The sequence below is a fragment of the Hydractinia symbiolongicarpus genome, chromosome 3, assembly GCF_029227915.1.
Source record: "Hydractinia symbiolongicarpus strain clone_291-10 chromosome 3, HSymV2.1, whole genome shotgun sequence".
Taxonomy (NCBI): Eukaryota; Metazoa; Cnidaria; class Hydrozoa; order Anthoathecata; family Hydractiniidae; genus Hydractinia; species Hydractinia symbiolongicarpus.
In genome coordinates, this window is record NC_079877.1 from 20,409,565 (window position 1) to 20,433,571 (window position 24,007).

The 24,007-nt window shown below is 33.2% G+C and overlaps 1 protein-coding gene across 3 annotated transcripts; it reads right to left on the bottom strand.

Moving 5' to 3' along the window:
• Positions 1–97: 97 nt before the first annotated feature.
• On the bottom strand, positions 98–20,201 carry LOC130636164 (DDB1- and CUL4-associated factor 8-like). Of its 3 annotated transcripts, none has more exons than XM_057445790.1 (14): positions 19,802–20,201; positions 5,876–5,935; positions 5,491–5,571; positions 5,314–5,408; positions 5,126–5,236; positions 4,573–4,600; positions 3,449–3,493; positions 3,312–3,372; positions 2,464–2,518; positions 1,801–1,853; positions 1,598–1,728; positions 1,198–1,317; positions 691–798; positions 98–431 (listed from the first exon to the last, which is right to left on the bottom strand). In XM_057445790.1, the coding sequence occupies exons 1-14, from the start codon at positions 20,111–20,113 to the stop codon at positions 216–218; spliced, it is 1,476 nt and encodes a 491-aa protein (XP_057301773.1). In that variant the 5' UTR covers positions 20,114–20,201; the 3' UTR covers positions 98–215. The 3 variants fall into 3 exon arrangements, with proteins under 3 accessions (XP_057301773.1, XP_057301776.1, XP_057301774.1); XM_057445793.1 differs by having other exon boundaries at positions 5,876–5,955; positions 19,802–19,940; XM_057445791.1 differs by lacking the exon at positions 19,802–20,201 and adding an exon at positions 11,114–11,527 and having other exon boundaries at positions 5,876–5,955.
• Between the last annotated feature and the right edge of the window lie 3,806 nt (positions 20,202–24,007).

The window sequence follows — 24,007 nt, forward strand, 5'->3', positions numbered from 1 at the left end:
CCATTTTATTTCAGAGCGTAAAAGTTTTCTTTTAGCTAAAGTTGTATTTCCACGTTTTTGAATAAGTTCTTGCCTTTTTGTATTTTAATAATATTCAGCTTCGTGCACAGTAGTTAAAATCGCTCAATTTTTTTTTTACAGGTACTCCACTTATCCTTAAACTTTTGAAGTGGAAATCACTATTTGCAAATTACACACTTGGCGTATTTGGCATATTAAGACTGGACACATCGATGTTCACTATGTCCATCCTCATCATCATCATCATCATCATTATCATTATCATCATCATCATCGGAGTCGTCATCAGAGTCGTTCGTACCATCTGCATTAAACTCTGGATGTCTATCATCGCTTCCGCCATCGGAATCTGTGGTTGAGTCGCTTAACTCGTCCCCACCCTCTCTCGCCATTCTCCTTGATATTCTCCTCTAAATGAAAACAAAATAAATAAACAAAAAACAGGAAGCAACTCAGTATATGAAGTGTTACTGAGTTCTCTTTATGATATGTATATATGCTTTGAGCGCAACAAATAGTTGTAGCATTCAAAAACTTAATTCCAATGGCTGTTCCAACGTAAACATTGTCGTTGGAAAAGCTTTTGATTGGACGTAACACTATTTACATCAATAATCGCAAGAATAGGATATAGTTTAGCCAAACTAAAAAGCTTAAGTGTAAACGGACTCTTTGTCGTTGCAAATGTTGCATCATCATATAGATCAGCTGATTGTCAAATGGGTCAGGATTCCGATTCCTGTCTTCAATGCGATCGTGTTCGTTTCGTTTAATTTGCTAAGAATATAAAATTATAACGATTAGTTCAACTAATCAAAGAACATGCTTTCGACAAAATAAACATTAGACGACGACCAGCAAAGACAACGACAATCAACAACAAAAATAACTATAGCGGTAAAGACAGCAGCCACGACGACAACAAAAACAACGACGACGACAGCGACGACGACAACAACGACGAAAGCATCAACGACGACAAGAACACTGACAACAACTACACAACGACATCGGCGAATAACAACGATCACCAACAAAAGCAATAATGACAACAGCAATAACATTAAAGGTGTTGGTAAAAAAGAGCAAGTTGGAAGAGTAAGTTGGAAGTACGTTCCAGACAAAAAATGTTGACTTTATTTCCGAAAATCCAATTATAAAATAGCGATAAGATACCTTTTTTAACTCTTCTGTGTTGACAAATGGCTTTCCAAGTGGCTGCCATATTTTGATATCATGATCCAACCCTGACGTAGCAAGTACACAACAATCTGGGTGAGGCTCCAAAACATTCACCTGCAAAATTCAATCATTCTTGTGAAAACCTACCTCTCAAGAGGGCTAGGTAACTGAAAGCAATTAGTTTTCTATTTTAGACAACAGTTGATACACTTTTAACTCTATAATGATCAAAATATTTAAGCAGATTATCTTAGATTTTAGTCTTCTCAAGCATGTCAAAAGAATTGAAAATGAGTGTATGAACACCCGAAACGTTGTCATTACGTTGTATTTATTTTTTTCGATGTCAAAAGAAGTTGTAGAATTCACCATACGTTTCAAAAACAACACATACCACGCCTACGTCATCGCCTTTCAAAAACGTCACCACCTGCTCCGTCTTCTTGTCCCAAATAAAAATATGAGCACAATCACTTCCACTTACGATGTATTCGCTGCAAGGACCAAAAAAATTGACGCCTTTTACTAAAACGAAAAACGTGCAAAATATAATATACTACTTTTGCAATCCGCCTACAAGAAATGATATTCACCAACCTGTGTCGGAATTTCTATGACCACTATACTTATGGATAGGACTGCATGCGGAACTATGAAAATTAACAACATATAAATCTATACAAAATGCGTCTGTTTTTGTGTCATATCTATAGTTCGAAATTCCCTTATTTCGAAATTTAGCTTATAAAGGGGGATTTTAGAAGGTATAAGAAGGTACCTTTATTATTTCAACTTTACATAGCTGCACTGTCCAACTCATATTCATATTACCCTAATACAATCATTGAGTATTATTAGAATGCTTCCTAGTCTATGCAGCTTTGATTAAAGTGGAGGAGCATATTATGACATTTTGCCTTTCTGCTGATCTTGTTTTCAGTGACTGATTGTGTTCAACTTTTTAAAGACACTTAACTTGCTTGATGGTTTGCTATTTATTTCTGGTTAGGTAAATTAAAGTAATTGAATATGAACACATTTATCTGAGCATTTTTTTATTTTCTGCATCACAAAAATTTGATACATATCACTACTCACATTAATTACATAATTAGCAAACGGTTGCACTTATACCAATATATACCAGTATTTATATATATACCTGTGCTAGCATGAAACCAAACAGTAAAACATTATTCAGTTACATTCAAGCAGGAACAGTACATAAGTTAACAACACTTACGTTTTGTTAGCACATACCTTTGAGTTGTATCAAACAAGTAAATATCATCATCGTTGTAACTGACCAGCAGTTCTAAAATAAAATTAATGCTAACGAAGCTACTAATTTTCCTATTTCATGTATTATTTTTTAGTTATATTTTGGAGATACTCATTAAAAGCGCTTAATTTTGAGAGAAACAAGTTTACATCCTAATGATCACACACGGATATGAAACAGGAGCATAAACAATACAATAATGAAAATTTTTAGATTTGGAGTTAAGGCATGTTGCTTAACAGCATAACTTTTCTCAAACATAAAATCAACTGAAATTTGAAATAATCATCTGTTCTCAGGTTTTAGTTTATCTATAAAAAGGAAAAAAAAAATTTTTTGAGAGAACGTGAAAAAGCATATTTTAACTAATGGTAATACTTTTTCAATAAACATTTTTCCAAAAATGCCACTATTATGATTTTTTTGAAAATTCAAAATCGTTACTTTCTAGCATTTATTGATAAGTAAAAAGTAACATTGTGCAAAAATCAGAAAAAACTAATGAGCGGATCCAGAGAAGAGCTGTAATGTACGTACAGACGGAAAGAAATACGGAACAACCCTAATTCATAGGTCATTTCACAGTGTGTGACTAATAAATAATTAAAATATGTTATCATGTCATCCATTAGGACAATTTGGTGATTCTTTGTACTGATTTTGATTTTTACATATATGTGGATAAAAATCTTTAGTGTTTCGGGTTAGGGTTAGTGTATTTAGGCGCTTATTACTGAAAAAAGTTTAAGAGTAGACAGCTTTTTTTAAAAGAACCATCTTTAAGAGGAAGGTTGCTAAGAACGGAAGGAATCTTATTAGAGTATACCTGAGCCATTATAGTTGTACATGAGACATGTTACGTTTGCAGCAAACACACTATCTTTTTCCTGAAAATAACAACGACACTTTACTGTATACTTCGACGACCTGCAAAATGAGGCTGCTGAACATAAAAAATAATACCTGCAATTGATCTGGTGAAAACTTTTTCAGAAACCCCTCACAATCCTAAGTAATTAACACAAAATATAACATATTGAACATAAAGATATTATTGTTATGCAACAATTAAACGCTTTCGCTGATAAATAACACTTACATTACATCAGCCTCCAGATTACAATACACGAAGTTTTTTTAAACACAAGGAGCTGATTTAGCACTTTCTAATGCAAACAGGGTTTTTTTAAAATTATAGTTTCAGGGGTAATATAAAAGCAAATATGACGTTTTAGATATATTTCGTGAAAATAAGGAGCTTATTGTAAAAAATTGACATAAACTCTTTCTAGAATTAGAACCGCCTTTACTTACTTAAATATTTGGTATTCATAAGGAAAAAACCAAAACCTACATTTACAATGAAAATTCCTTTCAATCTGAATTACTAATAATTAAAGAAGAGATGCATCTTTTTTAATATGGGGTCAGGTGGTAGTGATTGTTGTTGTTGTTGGGTGGTGCTGGTTATGGTGGTTATGGTGGTGGTTGTGGTGGTTATGGTGGAGGTGGGGTCTTAAGTGAATATTTGTGTTCCCAGATAATTTAATGGAAGCAACATTTGTGAATCCAAAAATTGATCAAAAAAATTGAAGAAAAAAATTGAAAAAATCATAAAAATTCTAACGGTAGGAACAATATTTCTTTGAATTTGTTTAAAAAAAAATAGGTAATAATTATTTGTTGTACAACGCATAAAAAATCCACTTATCACAACTAAAGTATAGCAAAACTAAATGATTAACACTGGATAGTGGAGAAATCAAACGAAATTAACAGTATATATTAAAAAATATTTTTTGTCAAATGGTTTACTGTACTTTTTCAATAGAATTCTCTGTGGCAAAATTTGAAGAGCTAATAAATAACAAAAGATTCACCAAGCAATATTATAGAGGATGTTTTATAGTATCTTTGTAGAAAATTGTAGACACCTTGCCAGTAACAGACAGACAAAACTGGCATAACAATAATAATAATAGATTGTAAATGGTTTTAAAAATGATTTTTTATAATTATACTACAAACAAGCCATTACTAATCTGTGACTTAAACTTAATATAGTTGCTAAAATGGCAGCAACTTACAGCATTTATCTTTCTCACATCATATATCCTGCAAATGAGAAAATTAGAAAATCAATAAATTAAATTTTTTTAACTCCTTTCAGATACATGCAATGTGAAATGTTACGGATTTCCTAAGCTACTTCAACAATATACATAAATATTTTGGTTGACATTAGTTAATCAGTTGATGTGAATTGTTATGTTAACAACTTCAATTAATTAAAGGAATCGTTTTTCAAATGTCACCTACAAGTCTATTTGCCTTTTAGTTCTGTTGCGAACTTTGATTAGCAAAACAACGCTATTAATAGTTACCAAGGCATGTGTTTGTAATATGTTTTTAACCCATTGAGTTTGATATTTTGAACATATTGACATAAATAAAAACGCTTAGCCATCCCAACTAAAATTCCTACATGAATCTTTTTGCTCAGCATTAAATTGATGTCATAATTTAACATAACAGATCAAGATTTGTCAAAAATAAATAAAAAGACGACTTCAACTTGTTTTTTCGCAGGAGGTGAGCTTTAAACATTTTTTAATGAGAAAGTTTTTAATCATTTTATACCTGGCCCATGGATCTCGCCCTGCCACAGCAAATTCCAACGGATTATTTGGGTTAATATTTATACCATATAATGCGACTTTACGCCTCTTATCATTGTACAAAGTTAACAACCTACAAAAGAGTGTGGGAAAATATTGACAAAAAAATTGTAAAAAGTAAAAAAAATTAACAAAAAGAGTTAAACGCACTTGGTTGGTTTAGGTTCACGCAAATCAATATTATATATCACAGCATCTTCTCCAGCTGTTTTTAACAGATTTGGAGAACCTGGTTCAATGGAGAGCTGGAATTAAGAAGAGAAGCAAGTAGGTAACAAATACAGCAACCCATTAGAAAAACAAAGTTCAATAGAAAATCACATGTACCTTATGTGCTGATTGTTTATGCTGTGCCACTCGTTTTGTCATTTGTAGGGAATCGCTACTTGTTAAGAAACCAACACGAACCTAACAATATGATGATATAGCATTTATTAGTAAAAATAAATATATATGTGAAAAATTGTGTCAAGAAAAAAAATTTTCAGAGATTTTAGGAGAAATCTATATTTTGACTCTATTTCAGGTGTGGCCACCCTGCTAAAGGTGAATGATTTAAGGTAGTTAGGTAGAGTAAAATCTACCTTGTTGTCATATACATAAAGAAAGCACCAATTTGAGAAAACAAGAATTAACATTCAAATGCTGCCTTTTAATTTTTTTCTAATTTTGCAAACATACAGTTTACACTAAGAAAAAAAATATTATATACCTGACCATCTCTTCCACATGTCACGATGGTTGAGTTGCATGTATTTGGCATAAATTTGGTCTAAACACAAACCAAACTACCTGAAAGTGTGATTTAAAATAGTAAGACTTCTTTATTTTTAAATTATTTGATTATACACTAACATAATATTCATAACATTCAAATTGAAGTTATTCACTTTACAATCAAAATTTAACCCTATTTTCGGAAGGTGCTCGGTTTATTTTCAATAAATTGTGTTCTAGATAGGTATAGGCTAAAAAGTTTAAGACCTTTACATTCCATTATTAAAACAAAGTATGATTTTTTCTTGGAGCTGCTAATTTATTTTATGGCATTCTTTAAAAATGTTTTCTGATATAAATATATACTCATCTTTGACATATTTAGGCAAATATAAAGTGAAAAGATAAATAAATCTAAAAAAAGAGAGAAAAAAGCTAGGTTTTTTGGAGAAAATGGTGATGTCAGAAAAAAATAATCACATAAGCATTACTTTATTGTCAGAAATTTTCGCGCAATTCGCGAAATTTTTTGTACTTTATTAATTTTCGCGAATTGGTCAAAAAAAAATTTTCGCGGGTTGATAGCTATTTTAAGGAAAAAAAAAGTCTAAAATTTTTTTTGAGAAAGCTTTTAGAATTGATTAACAAGCGCAGATCTTACCAAATAATTGAATGTTAAAAGGAAAGGATTTTTAAATAAAGATCAGTATTACAAACAATGAGAAGCTTTTCTTTCGTAAAATAAAAAGATTAGAGGACATATACATCTACAACAATCTTCTTCCTCGATGGAATAAAAAAGATCGAAGATGTTTCGATTGCCACCTCAGTGTAAGTATATCTCATCTTCAATTGCCTCCAAAATTCCAGCAGCTTTCCATCCATTCATTATTACTTCTTTACATTCGGGTTTCGTCATGTTGTTGTATAGATCTGTTAACCATTCAGCGTAAAGTGGTTTGAGCTTCGTTAGCTGAAGTTTGACTTCAATTTCTTCAATTTGTTTGCCAGCATCTAATTGGTTAGAGATCTCACTCATATACCAGTTGTTGAACTTCTTTATTAAGAACTTCTTTGCATAGGCATTGGCAGTGAGATCTAGAGGCTGAAACAATGCTGTCATGTTGGATAGGACAAAAACGGTTACAATGTGGTTTTCTTTAAATTTCTTCAATACCTTGTCAGTACCCCGGAAAACATCAAAAATCACAAGGGCTTTTTGATCTGGTCGTTGCATTCGGTTTCGTTCTTTATTGACGTACGGCACGATAATTTCGTCGATAAGCTTAAGCGACTCTTGCTCGTTGCTATAATGTTTTTTATTTACACTCAAAGAAAAGTTTTGTGGGAATTTGAAACGTGGCAAGCTTTGATTGGTTTTTCCACCATATATAAGTTGCATACCCAAGCCCAAGAACTTTCCGTCAAGTGTAATGGTGAAAGTAGCAGTGATCGCTCTCTTGTCATTGGATCGACCTTTTGATCGTTACTTGCTTAGAATTCCGTTTGGCTAGCGTTTTGCTAGCTACTGGTACGTATTTGATAGGAGTTTGATCAAAGTTCAAAACGGAGTGATTCTGGAATGTTACCGGTCTTGATATTTGCAAAGATTTGGTGATGAAAAAGAAGCTGAACTTCTTCTTTTACGCCTGACAGTAATTGTAATTTAGCTGTTGTGGCTTTTCGTCTTGAGTATCCCATCCGGACAAACAAACGTTTTGCCCATTGAGAATTGTTGAGGTCGATTTTTGAAAAATTTCGCGAATTTAGGGTCCATGACATTAAAGTAATAATTGTTAAATCACTTCTACTATTTTTCTTAGTTACTGTGTCAAGTTTCATAGTCATAGTGTTTTTTCTTCCCTGATTTTATTGGGGCGGTAAAACAACCACCCCCTCATACACTGAAAGTAAAAGTAAAAGTAAAAAGGTATTGAAAGTAAAAATGTGAAAAAGTTGAGACGAGTTGTCAAATAAAAATGGTATAGCGTGTTAAAGAAATACAACATAAAGTAAAAAAAACTTATATAAATAAGGAACTTGCAAAGCTGCGACATGAAAGAAAAAATAAGATAGAACAAATGAAAGGATAAAAAGAGATAACTCCAACTACCCCAGTAACACGTCCTACATTGACAGGCCACGAAAAAAACCCAATAAAAGTGAGACTTAATTAACACAAGGGATTCAGTATATTAAAAAAATTGCAAGTTGTTAGTGTATCCCTCATTTCATAAACAAGAAATAATAAATGAAGTTGAAAAGAGAGTTACGGAAAAGACCTTCAAAACCAAATACAATAAAGAAGCACTCATAAGACTTGCAGAGCTTTCAATTGTGTTTATCTCATTTACAATGGATAGTGTTTGAGTTAAGGCGGTGATCCAACTAATCAAATTCGATTTGTCGAATTCGATTAGTTAGATCGTATATCATGTAAAAACCGTATGCTTTCGGCATGCTCAGACTTGTCAAATTCGATTTTTAAAAAGTCGGACCGGTTCAACTTTTTTGATTAATCGAAAGGTTTTTAGCCAATCAAAATGTTTAAAATCTCTACATAAAATGTGCGTTCAGAAAAATGTAAGTTTCTACATGTAAAATAACATTAATAGAGGACGTTTAAATACATCAAGTCTTCAAAAAAGATAAAAGAAAATTTAACAAGATTTTTATCAGTGAATGGATTTTGGAAGAAGCGCTCTGGAGCTTATTAGCAGAAGACAAATCTTCTTGCTCTAATCGAAATTTGTTTAATAACATATCAACACTCCTAAATTAGGATGTCAGCATCATCATTTTTATTGTTAGCATTGACATTCCGCTGTTCGCTTACATCTTTATTGTGTTCCACATTTTCTAATTTGCTTACTTCATCAATAGGATTTATACTATCAAAGTGATCATCATTTCTCCTCATTTCTTCTTCTTCAATAGTATTTTCAGTATCTTCAAAGTATACATTGTCCTCTTCTAGTGTAACAAGCATCTACATCATCCTCATCATTTTCACTGTATACATCATCATCTTCTGGTGCAAGATGTTTCATAAACTGTTCTGTGTTTGTTTCAGGTTTCGGTGTGTCATCAGAAACTATTCTCTCTTGACCTTTCTCATGCATTAAATTACATGGATGCACACGAATGTATCGACTTCCATGTTTTACCAAAACTTGCTGACTTTCAAAACCTATAACTGTACCTGGGCCATGCCAATGTTTGTCGTCTTTTCTCCGATAATAGACTTTATCGCCATTCATATATTTCACATTTCCAGAAGGTCTAATTTGATGTCTCAAAGCTCGTCGTATCTTTTCTGATGACTCGTTTTCGATATATGCCCGTCTTGCTGCATGCATAGCATTTAAATTTTTCGCTACTACTTGACTAGCAGTTTTACTTCCCATTGCAGGTGGCTTATTTGTCAATATGCATGGTATATTGGGGTTCTTGCCAAAAAGTAATTGGTTTGGACTGTAGCCATTGTAATTTGCAAGTGAGTTCTTTGCACTAATTGCCCAACTTAAAGCCACTTCTAACTCACAGTTTTGATCATTCATAATTTTTCGAACAGTCTCTCCAATGATAGCATTATGCCTTTCAACTATTCCGTTACTCCATGGACTCTCTGCAGCAGTGGTTACAATCCTAATGTTAAATTTTTCACAGAAATCAATGAATTCACTGTTATGGAACTCCCCTCCATTGTCAACCATGAACTTCCCTGCACAGCCAAATGTTCCTATCCAGATTTCAAATATCTTTTTGACAATCACTTCTTTTCGTTTGCTATGTATGACAGTAGCAGCACTATACTTTGTAAAAGTATCAATTAAATGTAAAAACCATGTTTTTGTATTGCCATCTGTCCACTCTTTTAGGTCCATTGCTACAGTCATTAAAGTCATTGGACATACGCAAACCCACCATAGGTCTTGGGGATAGTTTCTTGTACTTGAAACATGTCTCGCATTTCTGTGATATATGGTCAATCAATGTATGTAACTTCTTATCCTCAACACCTGCATCCCGAGGTAACTTCTTTAAACGTTCTGGTGGCGGATGACTAAATTGTTTATGAAGTTTAACAATGTCTTTTAATCTTTCGGTTTCATTTTTCATAGCGAAACTCTTTGAATACAGAACTATATCTTCTGCATCCACACTTGAAATATCATCAAATTCAAATTTTCTTTTGCCTAAAGGGATACAATAGTGTCCTGAGGATGTGAGAAACACCTTTTGCTTCATTCCCAGAATTTCTATTGTGTCCTTTGAAAAATCAATTTTTGTGCCTGCTTTCTTCATGGCATCTTTACTAAAAAGTAGTGGCAAATCTCCTTTCACAACATCTGTTACAATATTGATATTAGTATCTCCAATTCTGGCTGGCAATTTCATTTGTTTAATAGATCTCATTTCATTTCCATCTCCAAACTTAAATATTGTATTACTTTGTGACTCTGTGACATGATTAAGTTCATTATCATTCAATGTCTCTAAATATTCTTTCAGCCAACTTTCTCCACAAACAGTTTTTGAACAGCCTGAATCCAGAACAGCAGCGCTCAATGTTTCACTCATAAATACATCCATTACCTCTGTATACAATGTTACATAAAATACTGATGACTGCCATGATAAGTCGGTTCTAACTTAATATCATTTACATTGACTGTATCTTGTTGAACTATATCACCAAAGATCCTCTTCAGTTGATTTTTCATTCCGGAAAATGTGAGTTCAGTAATAGTTGCTCAGATAGTCTTGCGTTTACCAAAAGTTTATATGCTAAAATTCCATCCGGTAATTCCATGCCATATTGCTTAGCTTTGTTGTGTAAGCATTCAAACTCAATTACATATTGTTTCATTGTCATTTCTTCAGTTTTGCAAAATTTTTCAAAATTATCATAGTTAGTAAAAGCTAAGTGTAACGTGTCTTTTTTAAATAAGCTGTCAAGAATTTCTATTACTTTATCAACACCATTATCTGCATTAAGAGTCTCAATGTTCATTTCAAGAACTGCATCTCTAGCTTTACCTTCAAGTATAAGAAAAATAGCAGCAGCCTGTTTATTTTTATCAACATTTGTAAAAATTTGCCAAATTTTTATCTCCTTTTTCCAGTTTTCATATGAAATGTCATCACTTAACATTGGCGTGGCTTTGTAATCTTTTCTTGAAGCTATTATTTCTCTGCTACTATTTGTTAAGTAACAATAATGACTTACTTTGATTGTCTCACTTGATTACTCAGCGGCATCACAAACACGACCAGCAGGAACACAACAACACAACTTGATCCGTAACACAACAACACAACTGGATATCAACACAACTGCACAACCACTTGAGGCCCCAACAAGAACATTCACTATTGTTTACAGTCTATATTATGGAGACAACATATTAATATCAACATAACATTCATAATGAAACCTTATAAATGTATCAACGCTCTCGATTCTACCAAGAAAAATATAAATATATCACATCCAGAACAGTAACATCATAGAAAAAACAAGTGCATTTATTAAAATGTTGTTCCCTCGACTCAAGCTTGTTAAAATCACCAGCGTGAAAAATATTCTTTTCTGACCTAGCTGACTTCCACATATGCCTCTTCCCGTTTGCTTTCGCTTCCATAACTTCTTCCTCATCCACTTAATTGTTCTTTGAACAATACCCAACGAACTAATAGTTACAGGGGCTTGACAATTGGTTGATAACTGTAAACATTTTTTAGTTCCTCAGAAAATTAGCAACTTTTTTTTTCCTTTCCTGATTTATTGTTATGATCCACTGTTTTCCTGTAAGTTTTGGTAAAAGTTTTCCATCCTGCGTCGTCCCTTGTTATCAATAAATTAGAGTAGATCTTCCTCGACTGTTGTACAAGCAGTTAATGGCACACTTTGGTCAACCATTTTACTGTGTTTTTTTTCAGTGGAGACGGTGACTGACGTATAGTGCTTGCATCTATGGTAGATAGATATGCTGTTTGATCATTTTCCTCCATTATAGGTGCATTCTTTCTTGTTAAGAAAACAATGAATGAAGTCATAAACCTAATGCCGAAGAATATTGATGACGACAACTCGATTACATTGTTTTTACCCTGTGAACAGGATGTCTCATAAAACATTGCAGGAATTGGCAAATAAATGTGAAAGTGATACACACAAAGGGGAAATCCCTGAAGAATCATAACAAAGAGAGTGCATGATGTTACAGAAGCAACAGAAGAAGTTGGGGTTGTGCATCGACCTACATTGAAAAAACAGAACGAAAATTAGAAACACCTGAAGATGCGATATGAGTGAAAGATTATCTCAACATATCAAAGAATTGCAACATAGATTCACTGTTAAAGAAGTAAAAGTGTTAAGAAAAGGAGACTTTAAAAAAAAGAAAATTTAAAGAGACAATCAAAATAAAAAAACGCTAAGGAGCTATTGAATAAAAAAGAGGATGTGAAGGCGTTCTTAGAGATATGGGAGAATATTTTATAGAAACATCTTACGCCAGTTCTGTCTGTCTGTCTGTGACTTTTGCAAAGTGGATAAAATTTCTTTGATAAAGTCTATAAAACATCGTCTATAAATTTCTTCTGTAAATTAGCAAACTCTAACGTTAAAGCAATATTGACGTCAAAGAAAAGTATATTAAGATTAGTGAAGCCATTGCATTCCACTTTTAAATTTAAGGCTAAATAACTTAGAAACGGGTTGAATTAACTGACGTCATTTCCAGCGTGGGTAACTAGGGACTACCTGAGACCAATTTGGGTAAGTTTTCCAAACCTGGGTCACCGAATCCGTTTCGGAATGGACGGGTTAATGATGTCATCAAAAACTTTTAAACCCTAATATCTCTGCATCCATTTGTCAAAAGTACATAATCATATACATTTTCTTGATCAGCGTTTCAAGATCTATACGATGAAGGCAACAGGTATACATATTTCTGAAAATTTTTTTTTGTGTTTTCACAGGTCTCTGCTGATGTCAGCAAAATTTAAATGACGCCTTATCGACTAGTCTCTATAATAATACGCCAGTTCTGTCTGTCTGTCAGGGACTACCTAGGACCAATTTGGGTAAGTTTCCCAAACCTGGGTCCCAAAATCCGTTTCCGAATGGACGGGTTGATGACGTCATCAAAAAAATCTTCAAACCCTAATATCTCTGCAACCGTTTGTCAAAGATGCATAATCCTATACATTTTCTTGATCAGCGTCTAAAATTTTTTTTGTCTTTTTGCAGGTCTTTGCTGACGTCAGCAAAATGTTTTAACCCTTATATCTCATTAAGCGCTCATCAGAAACCCATGATAATATGCATTTTCTTGATCAGCAGTTAAAGCTTTACACAATAGAGGCAATCTTATATAATAATACGGAGAGTGTGTCTTTGTGTTTGTGTGTCTGTAACAGGCAAAGTGGAACTTTCATTTTGCTTTGATGTTGCCGAAAAATGCATGTCTAATTTGCTAAATTTTCTGACGTTACGTCGCCACGTCAATAACACTACTTTAACGTCAATATCCTATATTAAATTAATGAAGCCATTACAGTGCACCTAAAACTTTGAGGCTAAATAACTTGGAAACGAAGTGGTGACGTCAATCATTTTTTACCGCGTGGGTAACTAGGGACCACCTAGGACCAATTTGGGTAATTTTCCAAAATCTGGCGCCCCCGAATCCGTTTCGGAATAGACGGGTTAATGATGTCATCAAAAAAACCTTCAAACCCTAATATCTTTGGAACCCTTTGTCAAAAGTACATGATCCTATACATTTTCTTGATGATCGTTTCAATATCTATATATACGATGAAGGCAACGGCTATAGAAATTTCCTTAAAAAATTTTTGGGGGTTTTGACGAGCCATTGCTGATGTCAGCAACATCTTTAAAACCTTATATCTCCTTCGGCGTTTGTCAAAAACATATGATCCTATACATTAATTTGATCAGCGTTTTAACCTCTACACATTACAGGCAACAAATAAACAAAACTTCGCCAATTCTTTTTGTATCTGCCCTTTGACGTCAGCAAAAAATCTAAAACAACCTATTTTTTATTGTCCTTCTGCCCAAGTTGATTTCTCTACAGGCCTTATGGACTAGTCTATATAATTATTGCCAGTTCCGTCTGTCTGTGACCGCCAAAGTGGATACCTTTTGGTATTGCCTAAAAAGTCTAATGTGTTAATCTTTCTATTAATGAAGCCATTACAGTGCACTTAAAACTTTGAGGCCAAATAACGTGGAAACGAGGTGGTGATGTCAATGATTTTTTACCGCATGGGTAACTAGGGACCACCTGGGACTAATTTGGGTAAGTTTCCCACAACTGGATCCCAAAATCTGTTTCAAAATGGACAGGTTGATGATGTCATCAAAACACCTATTAACCTCAATATCTCTGCAACAGTTTGTCAAAAGCACATCATGTTATACATTTTCTTGACCAGCGTTTCAAGATCTATACGATAAAAAAAATTTTTTTGGGGACTTTTTGGGGACTTTGCTGGCGTCATCAAAATTTTTTAAACCCATATATCTCCTTATGCGTTCGTCGAAAACATATGATCCTTTACATTATTTTAATCAGCGTTCTAACTTCTAAACATCACAGGCAACGGATAAACTAAATTTTACCAATTTCTTTTTGTATATGCAATGCTTAAAACACCTTAAACAATCTATTTTTCCGTTGACCTTCTGCCTAAGTGGATTTCTCCACGGGCCTTATCGACTAGTCTCTATAATAATACGTAGCTTCTGTCTGTCTGTGTGTGACTTTTGCCAAGTGGATTATATTCATCACAATTTTCTTTGATAAAGTCTATAAAACATCACCTATAAATTTTTCTAACTCAAACAAAAAAGAGCTGCAAGCAAAAAATATTAGATTCCAACTTAGTAATTATAAAAATAGTTACGTGGTTAAACGAAAGTCTAAAATTTTAATGACGATTTATTAGTTTTAAATTAAAATAGACAAGACAGAAAATGTTTGTCGTAACACCCTCCTCCATTGTAAATATTATATATGTTTAACACAGCAAGGCTTTCCGTCAATACCATTCAGGAAAAATAATATAAACAGGGTGGGATACGCTTATCGTAACACCCTCCTTTGTTATGAATATAAATATATAATTTTAATGCTTAGAAAGACTTTGAATATTATCAAAAAAACTCTAGTCTGTATAAAGATTTTGTACTTACCTTTAGATTTTCTTATAAGACTGCGCATATAACATTAAAAGAGCACTTTCTTTTTCTAAAAATAATTTTTCGGTTTTCTTATTATTTCAAGTGGGAGGAGAAGAACTTGCTATCAATTTCTAAACAGTGCAAGTATAACTTGCTGTAAAACAACATTAGTACATTCTGTATAATTTTCAAAACAACACAAGAAAAATTCTTGCTGCATAAATCTTAAAAACAAGCAAGTGACCTTGAAAATAAATAATTTACAACTTATTCGTTGTCAGAAAAAAAATGTTGTCATCGTGCAAACAATCACTTGAACTATCATTACTCGAATTATCAAGTCCGTTTCACTCTCATCGCTTTAGAAGATTGTATTGTACAAGGAATTGCATTCAATAAATTTCGGTTAATCTTTGATAGTATCTCTACACAAAAGCTCAAGCCGGTGATTCACACAGTGGATCACTACAAGCCAAGGACACTTCTCAGCCATCATTGTTAATGCACCATGGTAGATTACCCAAATTCACATTTGCTCCATCTGCCGTCGCTGATACGAGCTTCGTCTGATAATCGGCTAATCGCACGTTTTTGTTTTAAAATACACTGTCTAAACCCGCTTTCAGACTTTCAGCATCTCAGCCACCGAAATCTGCCATCTCGAGAAGAAAGACCACGTAATACGCAGGAAGCCCTTCTTTTGCAGTACATAATTGGCAGTAACTCAATTTTTTTTCAGACTTGCAAGCATTGGGTACATAAGAAGTGTAGTAGTATTAGTAGAAGGTTAAGAGCTGACATTCAGTTTGTATGCAAGCGTTGCAAAGGTGAGATTATAGAGAATGAAGTATTTCCAGCTTTAATGATGTACAACAGTGGCTCGTTAGAGATAGTTGAGAACCTATATTACTTAGGTGATATGTTGGGCAGTGAAGGGGGTGTTGGAAGAAGTGTTACTTGCAGGATAGGTTCTGCTTGGAAAAAGTTCAGAGAGTTACTTCCTTTGTTGACTAGCAGAGTCCTGTCAATTGAGGTAAAAGGTAGGTTGTATGAGGCCTGTGTAAGAAGTTTTATGTTGTGCGGTAGTGAGACATGGGCAATGAAGCAGGAAGATCTTGATCGTTTAGAAAGGAATGATATGAAAATGGTTAGGTGGATGTGTAACGCCAGTCTGAGAGACCGAAAGAGTTCAGATGAGCTAAGAAGCAGGCTAAGTCTCTGTAGAATTAAAGATGTTATCCAGATAAGAAGATTGAATTGGCTGGGGCACTTGGAAAGAATGGAGGAGGATAATTGGGTAAGAAAGTGTAGAGACTTGATAGTTCCTGGGTCAAAGCCCAGAGGCAGACTGAGAAAGACTTGGCAGGAGGTTATAAGGACAGACTTGATACAGAGGAAGTTGAGTTTAGATCTAACACAGTCTAGATCATATTGGAAGAGGGTCATTAATATACCCCGTCCAACCCATGCTAGCATGGAAAACGGACGTTAAGCCGAGAATAATGATGATGATGATGATACCAGTACCAGCTCTTTCTCATTTCCAGTTTTACTGGCTTGAGAACCATCAGATAGGACAGCAATAACAGCCGCCACCTTTTCACGGATCACGTCAGCAATAGTATGGATGAATTTGCGTGCTGAAAATACACAAAATGATATATGATAGTAATACTAGTAATATTAGATAGAAATACTGTTTCCTGTGTTTTGTGATTCTTTTCGTAGATTGGACAATTTGGAAATGCAAGAGTTAAAGAAATCACAACCTCGATACCACGGCTATCCATTCCTCTTTCATCAGATAGGAAAACGAATAAATTTTGCATTCTATATTACGGGACCCTGGGCCTTGCACTAAATGAACACCATTTTCTCTTTGACATTTCACAAGAACGCTGAAATGTTTATGGGGCATTGATGGGGTTGATGTTAAGTTCCACGTAGTGCGTAGAAGCTTTTTATAACAATCACGTGCTGAGGTATTAATTGAACTTTCAAAAGTTAATTTCCGTTTTGTTCCTTATCCAGTTTGTTCTCCTGAAGTGCCACCATTCTCTTCTTTTTTTAAATCCATGGCCAATTTGTGAAGCTCTCCAGCAAGTGATGATTAACCTTGAAAGTACACGAAGTGATAAAAAAATCAGAAAAGTCCACTCAAACGACATTACGAAACATTAAAACAACATCACGCTGAGGGTGATCATGTACTTACATTATGCTTGGTACCTACATTTGTTTTTTCTGTAAACGCCCGTCCAGCCTTTACAGCAGCACCTTTTAATCCCTTTGAAATTTTCTCCTTATGTTTTGCGCACAGTTTACACCAAATCTCAATTACACACGTTCTACCAGATACTTCACTTGTTTTACACCCTTTCACCTTATTGTGGCCCCAACGTAAACATTTTGAAAGATCTTTCGTTACTCCGTTATTATCTTGCTGCTTGAGTTTGTCGAAAGCAAATGTTGTTAGCAACTTCACTTCACAATTTCGAATACTGAATTTCGAACATCGAACATCAACCATACGTCGAGGTGGAAAAAGTATTGAATTAAAAACCAATGTAACACCTGCTCTAAATAGCAAGGTACCTGTTTTTTTTGCTTTGCCACACAAATTCCAATCCAATTATTCACATTAATCATTCATGTCAATTGAGGAATAAAAGTAAACTTAGACAAAAATAGAAAATTAAAAAAATAGACAAATTAAATCATGCTTCCCTACGTATATTATTCCCCTACACCTTCATTGAACAGAATATTATTTATTTTGGTGTGCAATTAGCACACGCCTGAGGCATTTAGTGTTTTTTTTTTGGCGTACGAAGATCGCATGGGAACATTTAAACATGGCGTGTGTGGGCTCGTGCGCGTGCGATCGCACGCCATTCCTGATGAGGCCTGGAACCGTTTGTCAAAGATACATGATCCTTTACATTTTCTTGATCAGCATTTCAACATCTATACCATGAAGGCAACAGGTATAAAAGTTTCTAAAAAATTTTTTGTGTTTTGGCAGGTCTCTTTGCTGACGTCAGCAAATAGTTTAAACCCTTATATCTCATTAACCATTCATCAAAAGCACATGATCAGATACATTTTCTTGATCAGCACTTTAAGCTCTACACAATAGAGGCAACGTTAAAACAAGGTTCTAAATTTTTTTTTGTGTATAGGTTGCTGACGTCATGAAAATTCAACTGACGCCTCTTTTTGTTTTCAACCTGCCTCAGTGGATTTCTCCCTGGGCCTTATTGACTAGTACTTAATAATGTAATACATCACTTTGTCTTAGTGAAAAAAATCTGGACAAGCAACTCCCTGATCATTTTCCATCCTTTTGCTCTTATATAAATGAGAGATTTTCAAGAAAAAGGTTTTGAGTTAAAACTTTTAAATTGTCACGTATAGGTTTTAAAAAACGAATATACCAGATAGATAGAGAAAAAAATCATTTAGTCAGTAGAAAATATTTATGCTTAATCACGAAAATCAACTAGTATTTCAATTGGGAATTGACCATCTAATGAACAAAATAAAGGTTAGCTAAAACACTGTAAGTAATTCAGGGTTAAAGGCTTGTGGAATTTAATTGAAACACCTTAAAAACAACCCAATATTTCAAAAACGTTGAAAAAAGATGCACAAATAGAGGTATATTCCCTGCAAAAATTACAACCATAAGCATGTATTTCTTCAACAAAATGCTGATTTGGAAAGATCATACTTCTCTGATCCAGAGATTTAGAAATACAGGAGTACAGACAGAAAAACAATATAAAACAAACAGACTAACATTAAGAACAGCATATTGGCTTAAATATCTCATGTAAAAAAGATTGAAACCACTATTACTATTTGTACTGATCTGATAACTGTACCCAACATTGTTGCCATCAAGTAAAAAAAAAAAAATCCATAAAAAATAAAGTTATTTTCAGGTACTAAACTACTCATTTGAGGCATATTCATCAAACATGTTTCTAGAGATGCACAGTGTAAAGTTTTGTTTTTGTCAGCTCTAGTTCTTGAAGCCTGATGATTCTCACTATGACTGAAGGAATTAGAAATTACGCAAAGCTTTAATGTCACTCCATTTTAGCTACATGATTGTACTATGCAACTTTTCCTTACAAAATCACTGAAGGTGCCATATTTAAATATAAAGTAGTAAAAACATGATTGTATTAGGGGGGTTGCCATATTTCGCAAAATATTTTAATCTGCAATCTCAGAAAACAAGTACATCTACAAAGTGAACAAGCGTTTTGGACCATCCACTTTAGTATAAATAAAACATCTAATCATCTTTCTATAAAAAAACCCAATTTCAAGCAATATTAAGCAGTACAGATAACTTCTAAAACATGGAGAAACTTGTAAAAACAAAATTGATGAATTGACAGGAATCACCCTGAAAACATTATTCAGGTATAAAATATGGGTTAAGCCATAGAAATTTTCAGAAACTTTAGGTTGAAGTTAAGGGACATCCATGCTGAACACAAAATGTATGGTCTTTATAAAAAAAGTGTGTACGCGTGACCTGGTAATAGAACAACTTCTTGTTTCTTTTGACCAATCTTTCACAAAATTATTTTAAACACAAACTGCACCAACAAGTTTAGAATTTACTAAAATAAGTTACACATACAAAAATTGGTACATTTAAAAGTTGATAAAAAATACCTGAAAAACATTGCTGGTATGACCACTGTCAAATGTCATTTTTGGTTCTTTCGTGTACTTCAACCAATCCCATATTGCCACCTGAAGATCATCGCTTCCAGATGCTATCAAATCTCCTGTGGAATTGAAATTAACAGCATTGACACAACCAACATGAAAATCCAAGCTATCAGTTTGGGTTAACCTTTCAACAATTGATTTGGAAGCATTGGCTAAGTTTTGGAATTGACTTCTCTGTCCCACACCAATCATTCGATAGTTAAATGCATTAACTGAGTTCCATTCATATGGATACTTGTTAAATGCCCTCATTTCATTCAAATATTCTGAATTTTTAAATCAGTGATTAAAATGTAAAAACATTTTAAAACTAGTTTACCCTAAAAATAATACGAAAATAATTTTCAAATAATTTTTGTGCAATTACCAATATACATTTTCAATGTCATTAAAAGGGTACGAGTGCCAGGCCATCAATAAGGGGGAGCGATTGCTTACACGCACGCAAAGACTCGGCTAATTCTGAGAAATGGGATTATAGCTTAGTTCCACAAAAAGTTAAAAGCGATTTTGTTATTTGAACTTAGTACTGTAAATTTGTTGTTCTAATAATTCGCTTTTTCATTTAGATTAATATGGAACATATTATAGTTTCAAAATTTAAATTTTTTTTAAATGAAACAATGCCAACGATATATTGCCTGTTCTGCTTGTAAGTGCAATTAATGCAGACTTGTTTTATCTGTGTCCCATTGTCATTCACCTTTGCACTAGTGAAAAATAAAAAAAAGTAAAAGATATAAAGAATCTTTGACAATATCAGAATATTATTTTAAGTAATAACTTTCATGATCAATAAATAAAATCAATAAATTATTAGATGTTCAATTTGCGATAACTTAATTTATATACATAAAATTATTGTCTGTTCCACAAGTAGCCACAAAGTTTAATTAATGACTAGACCTAAACTTTTTGATATCTGGGTTGAAATTCCCAGCCATGAACATTGCATGTCACCCTCGCCAAAACAGCAACCCCTGCGCAATGTATAGGAACAAAGGAATTTTGTTACTTTACATTTTTGACTTTTTTTGTAATTCTTATAATTCAGGATCGATTGTGCAAACAAAATTATTGAAGTGTTAAAATGTGAAATAGAAAAACTAACTCTTATTACTTTTATGGCACAGTAATCAATGCAGTCCCTTAAAGGTTTGCGTAAATAGTGTTTCAAAGTGATGAACATTGAATATTAAATTATGTAGCTGTCCAAACAACTGCATAATTTACTTAGATTTTTATGTAAAATTTTCTTTATTATCTCTTGCAAATTTGGATCAGAAGATAAAGCTTACCTCCCACTTTAAAACAACTTAATCTCAAAACACTCATATAATATTAGTATTTAAAGGGAACCTGAGGGTTAAAATGATGTTTGACTTAATAGAGCTTAAAAAGTTGGTTAACAAGTCTTAAACAAGTTAAAAAGCTCTTTTCGCTATAAGATATTAGCATTTATAAAGCATTTTAGATTTAATTATGCTGTATAAATTATGATTATCAATGCATAGATATTATAGATGTGAATTGATTAACATAATTTTGTTGCCAAAATGACACTCGTTTGGTCGTCCCATGCCTCTTAATTTTCTCAAATAGCCCAATAACTGAGGATCTGTCTCTTGGTATATGCAATAAATCTTTTTGGTTATGCTTGTATAGGCCCTAGTATATGTCTACTCATTTGATTACAAACCGACATGCAGATCCCAAGTTAAGGGGCCATCAGCAAAAAATTAAAAGGAAACAAGTGTCATTTTAGGTTGCGATGGTCAGGATGGTTCGTGATGTTCCTGTTGGTTCACGATGTTCACAATACATTGTAATGATTATTTAACTAAAATTAAAATTTTTTTTAAATCATAATGTTTGTAATTATTTAGAGCATTAAAAGGATACGGTAAGACCCTTTTGACACATGTTCAGTATATTCAAAATATCTCGCTAACATGTCCCTTTTTTAAAAACATTTTTATATATTTTAAAACATTGATAAATTCTTGAAAAAAAACTGGAGTGGAGACCCCCCCCAACAAACCTTTTTTTGTTTAAAAATACCTTGTTGTACTGCTCTTATTCAGCTTTGCAATGTCTTACTGCATCTTTTCAAAAAAATTATTCGTTCTCAAGTTATAATGCATCATACTATATAAATCCAAGAATTTACCTTGTTTGATGAGTCATTCATCGATAACTCGATAATTATTCAAATTTCGAAAAAAAAGAAGCAAAAATTTGTAGCCAGACGTGTAATTGTTTTGCTAGTTTTCAACGAAATGTAGGGGAGTTACCAACGCAAACAGGCAATGTATCGGCCGAATTTCTTGTTTCAAGAAAAAAAGACTGAAACATTTCTTCTGGAACCTGTGCAAAAGTGTGGCATTGAAATTTTAACCTTGTTAATAATTAATGACTCAAAATATTTTTGGTATAAAATTAAAGTAGTAAGTTAAAAAATTTTATTGATAAATGTGAAACAAGGCTTCTAAATGTACAAATAAAAATGATGATAATAGAAAAATAAATATTAAAAATCAGCATGTAAAAGAAAAAGAGATGAAAATGTGGAGAGAAAATCTCAGAATACGAATAATGGTACGAGGGTGGTTATGGTTAAGCAGATGAAAAAATTAGGATAATCGATTTATTAAGTATGGAGTACGGGCACGTGAAAAAAATCAAAGGCTGGGTTTTAATTGAAAAGCATTTGTTTAACAGATACGATGGAGATTTGTTCGCAAATGATTTGGAAAGAGGTGTACATATACGGAAGCAACAAAATAAAAAGCCAGCAGAAATACAATATATTCACTCTACAACATGGGTCGTTTTTAGTTAAATAGATTTAGCATGATGGGAACCTGGAACCAAAACTTATGTTATAAAAATTCTACACCTTTCTTTAGAAAAAAAGGTTTTGGACCTGATAACAACTATCATCCAGAATATTCTTTTCCTTCCTGTGTATTAGACTATATCCCGGCTATAGTCCCTGGAAATGTAAAGGAGGAATTTCAAGAGGTGGGTTTCATTATGTTAAAGCTTGGACACGTAAATATAAAAATATAAAAAATACTTTCTTTTTTCTTTCAGGGTGCCTACTTAGTAACACTGGAAGAGTTTTGTTTGTGACAGCTCATCCATTTAGGCCTTGATATTCCACAGATAGAATAAATTATCAACAATCAAATATTTTATACAGAGACGTAATAAATTATGCTTCTTAACAGTATAACTTTACAGTATTTAAAAAAATGCTGAATAATTTATAGCTTGTTAATAAGTGTGGATGGTGAATTATATTTTTAATACTTTAAAGTCTTTAATTTTAATACAGATCATGGGTATATAAAAGAAAATTAAATTCGTGACGCATATTTGGGGCAAGATAAAAGATAATGTTATAAAGAAATACATTTTCCCTATTTTATCCCACCAAAATAACACTTTTATAATATATTTTTTCTAAAACTTACTGGGAACTTAGCATAGAAGTCTGTGAAAAAAAAATTGAAAAATTTTAACTTTAAGGGTCTATCGTATTCTTAAAAAATGTTTAATTTTTTTAATTTGTTGCACTTAACTTCTAGAGCGCAAACCTTGTTGTTGATTTTTAAAATGGCAAATATGCATGTTTCTTAACGGAAATTATTAATTATTTCGTGTTAGGGACAAGTGGGGGAGAGATTAAACTCATGAACCTAAAACATGAGAACTGAGCGTCTGAACTAGTGACCCTCTCAGTTTTTACTTCCTTGTCTTCGACAGCTGGAAAAAAAATTATACAAAGATAAAGCTTCTGCATATGTGTCTGCAGAATTTTCAAGACATCCACAGCATTGTTTTCGCTTTCCATGAACCCCTTTTCAATGGTTTTTTAACTATATATGGTGATGGTTTCGCTTTCTACAATCCAGTTTTGATGATTGTGGAAGAGCGTTCACTTCCAGTGCAGGAGGTCTTGGGTTCAAACCTCGGCCAAGTCATGCCAGAGACTATAAAAGTGTGAATCTGAAGAGGCTATCCTGGGTAAGCGATATTAATACCAATAAACAACTTTCATAACAATAACATGGCCGTTAAAATAGTTTTGTTCTGTTCTGCAAACGGGGACAGACTGTTTGTAAGCAGGTCAGTGAAGCA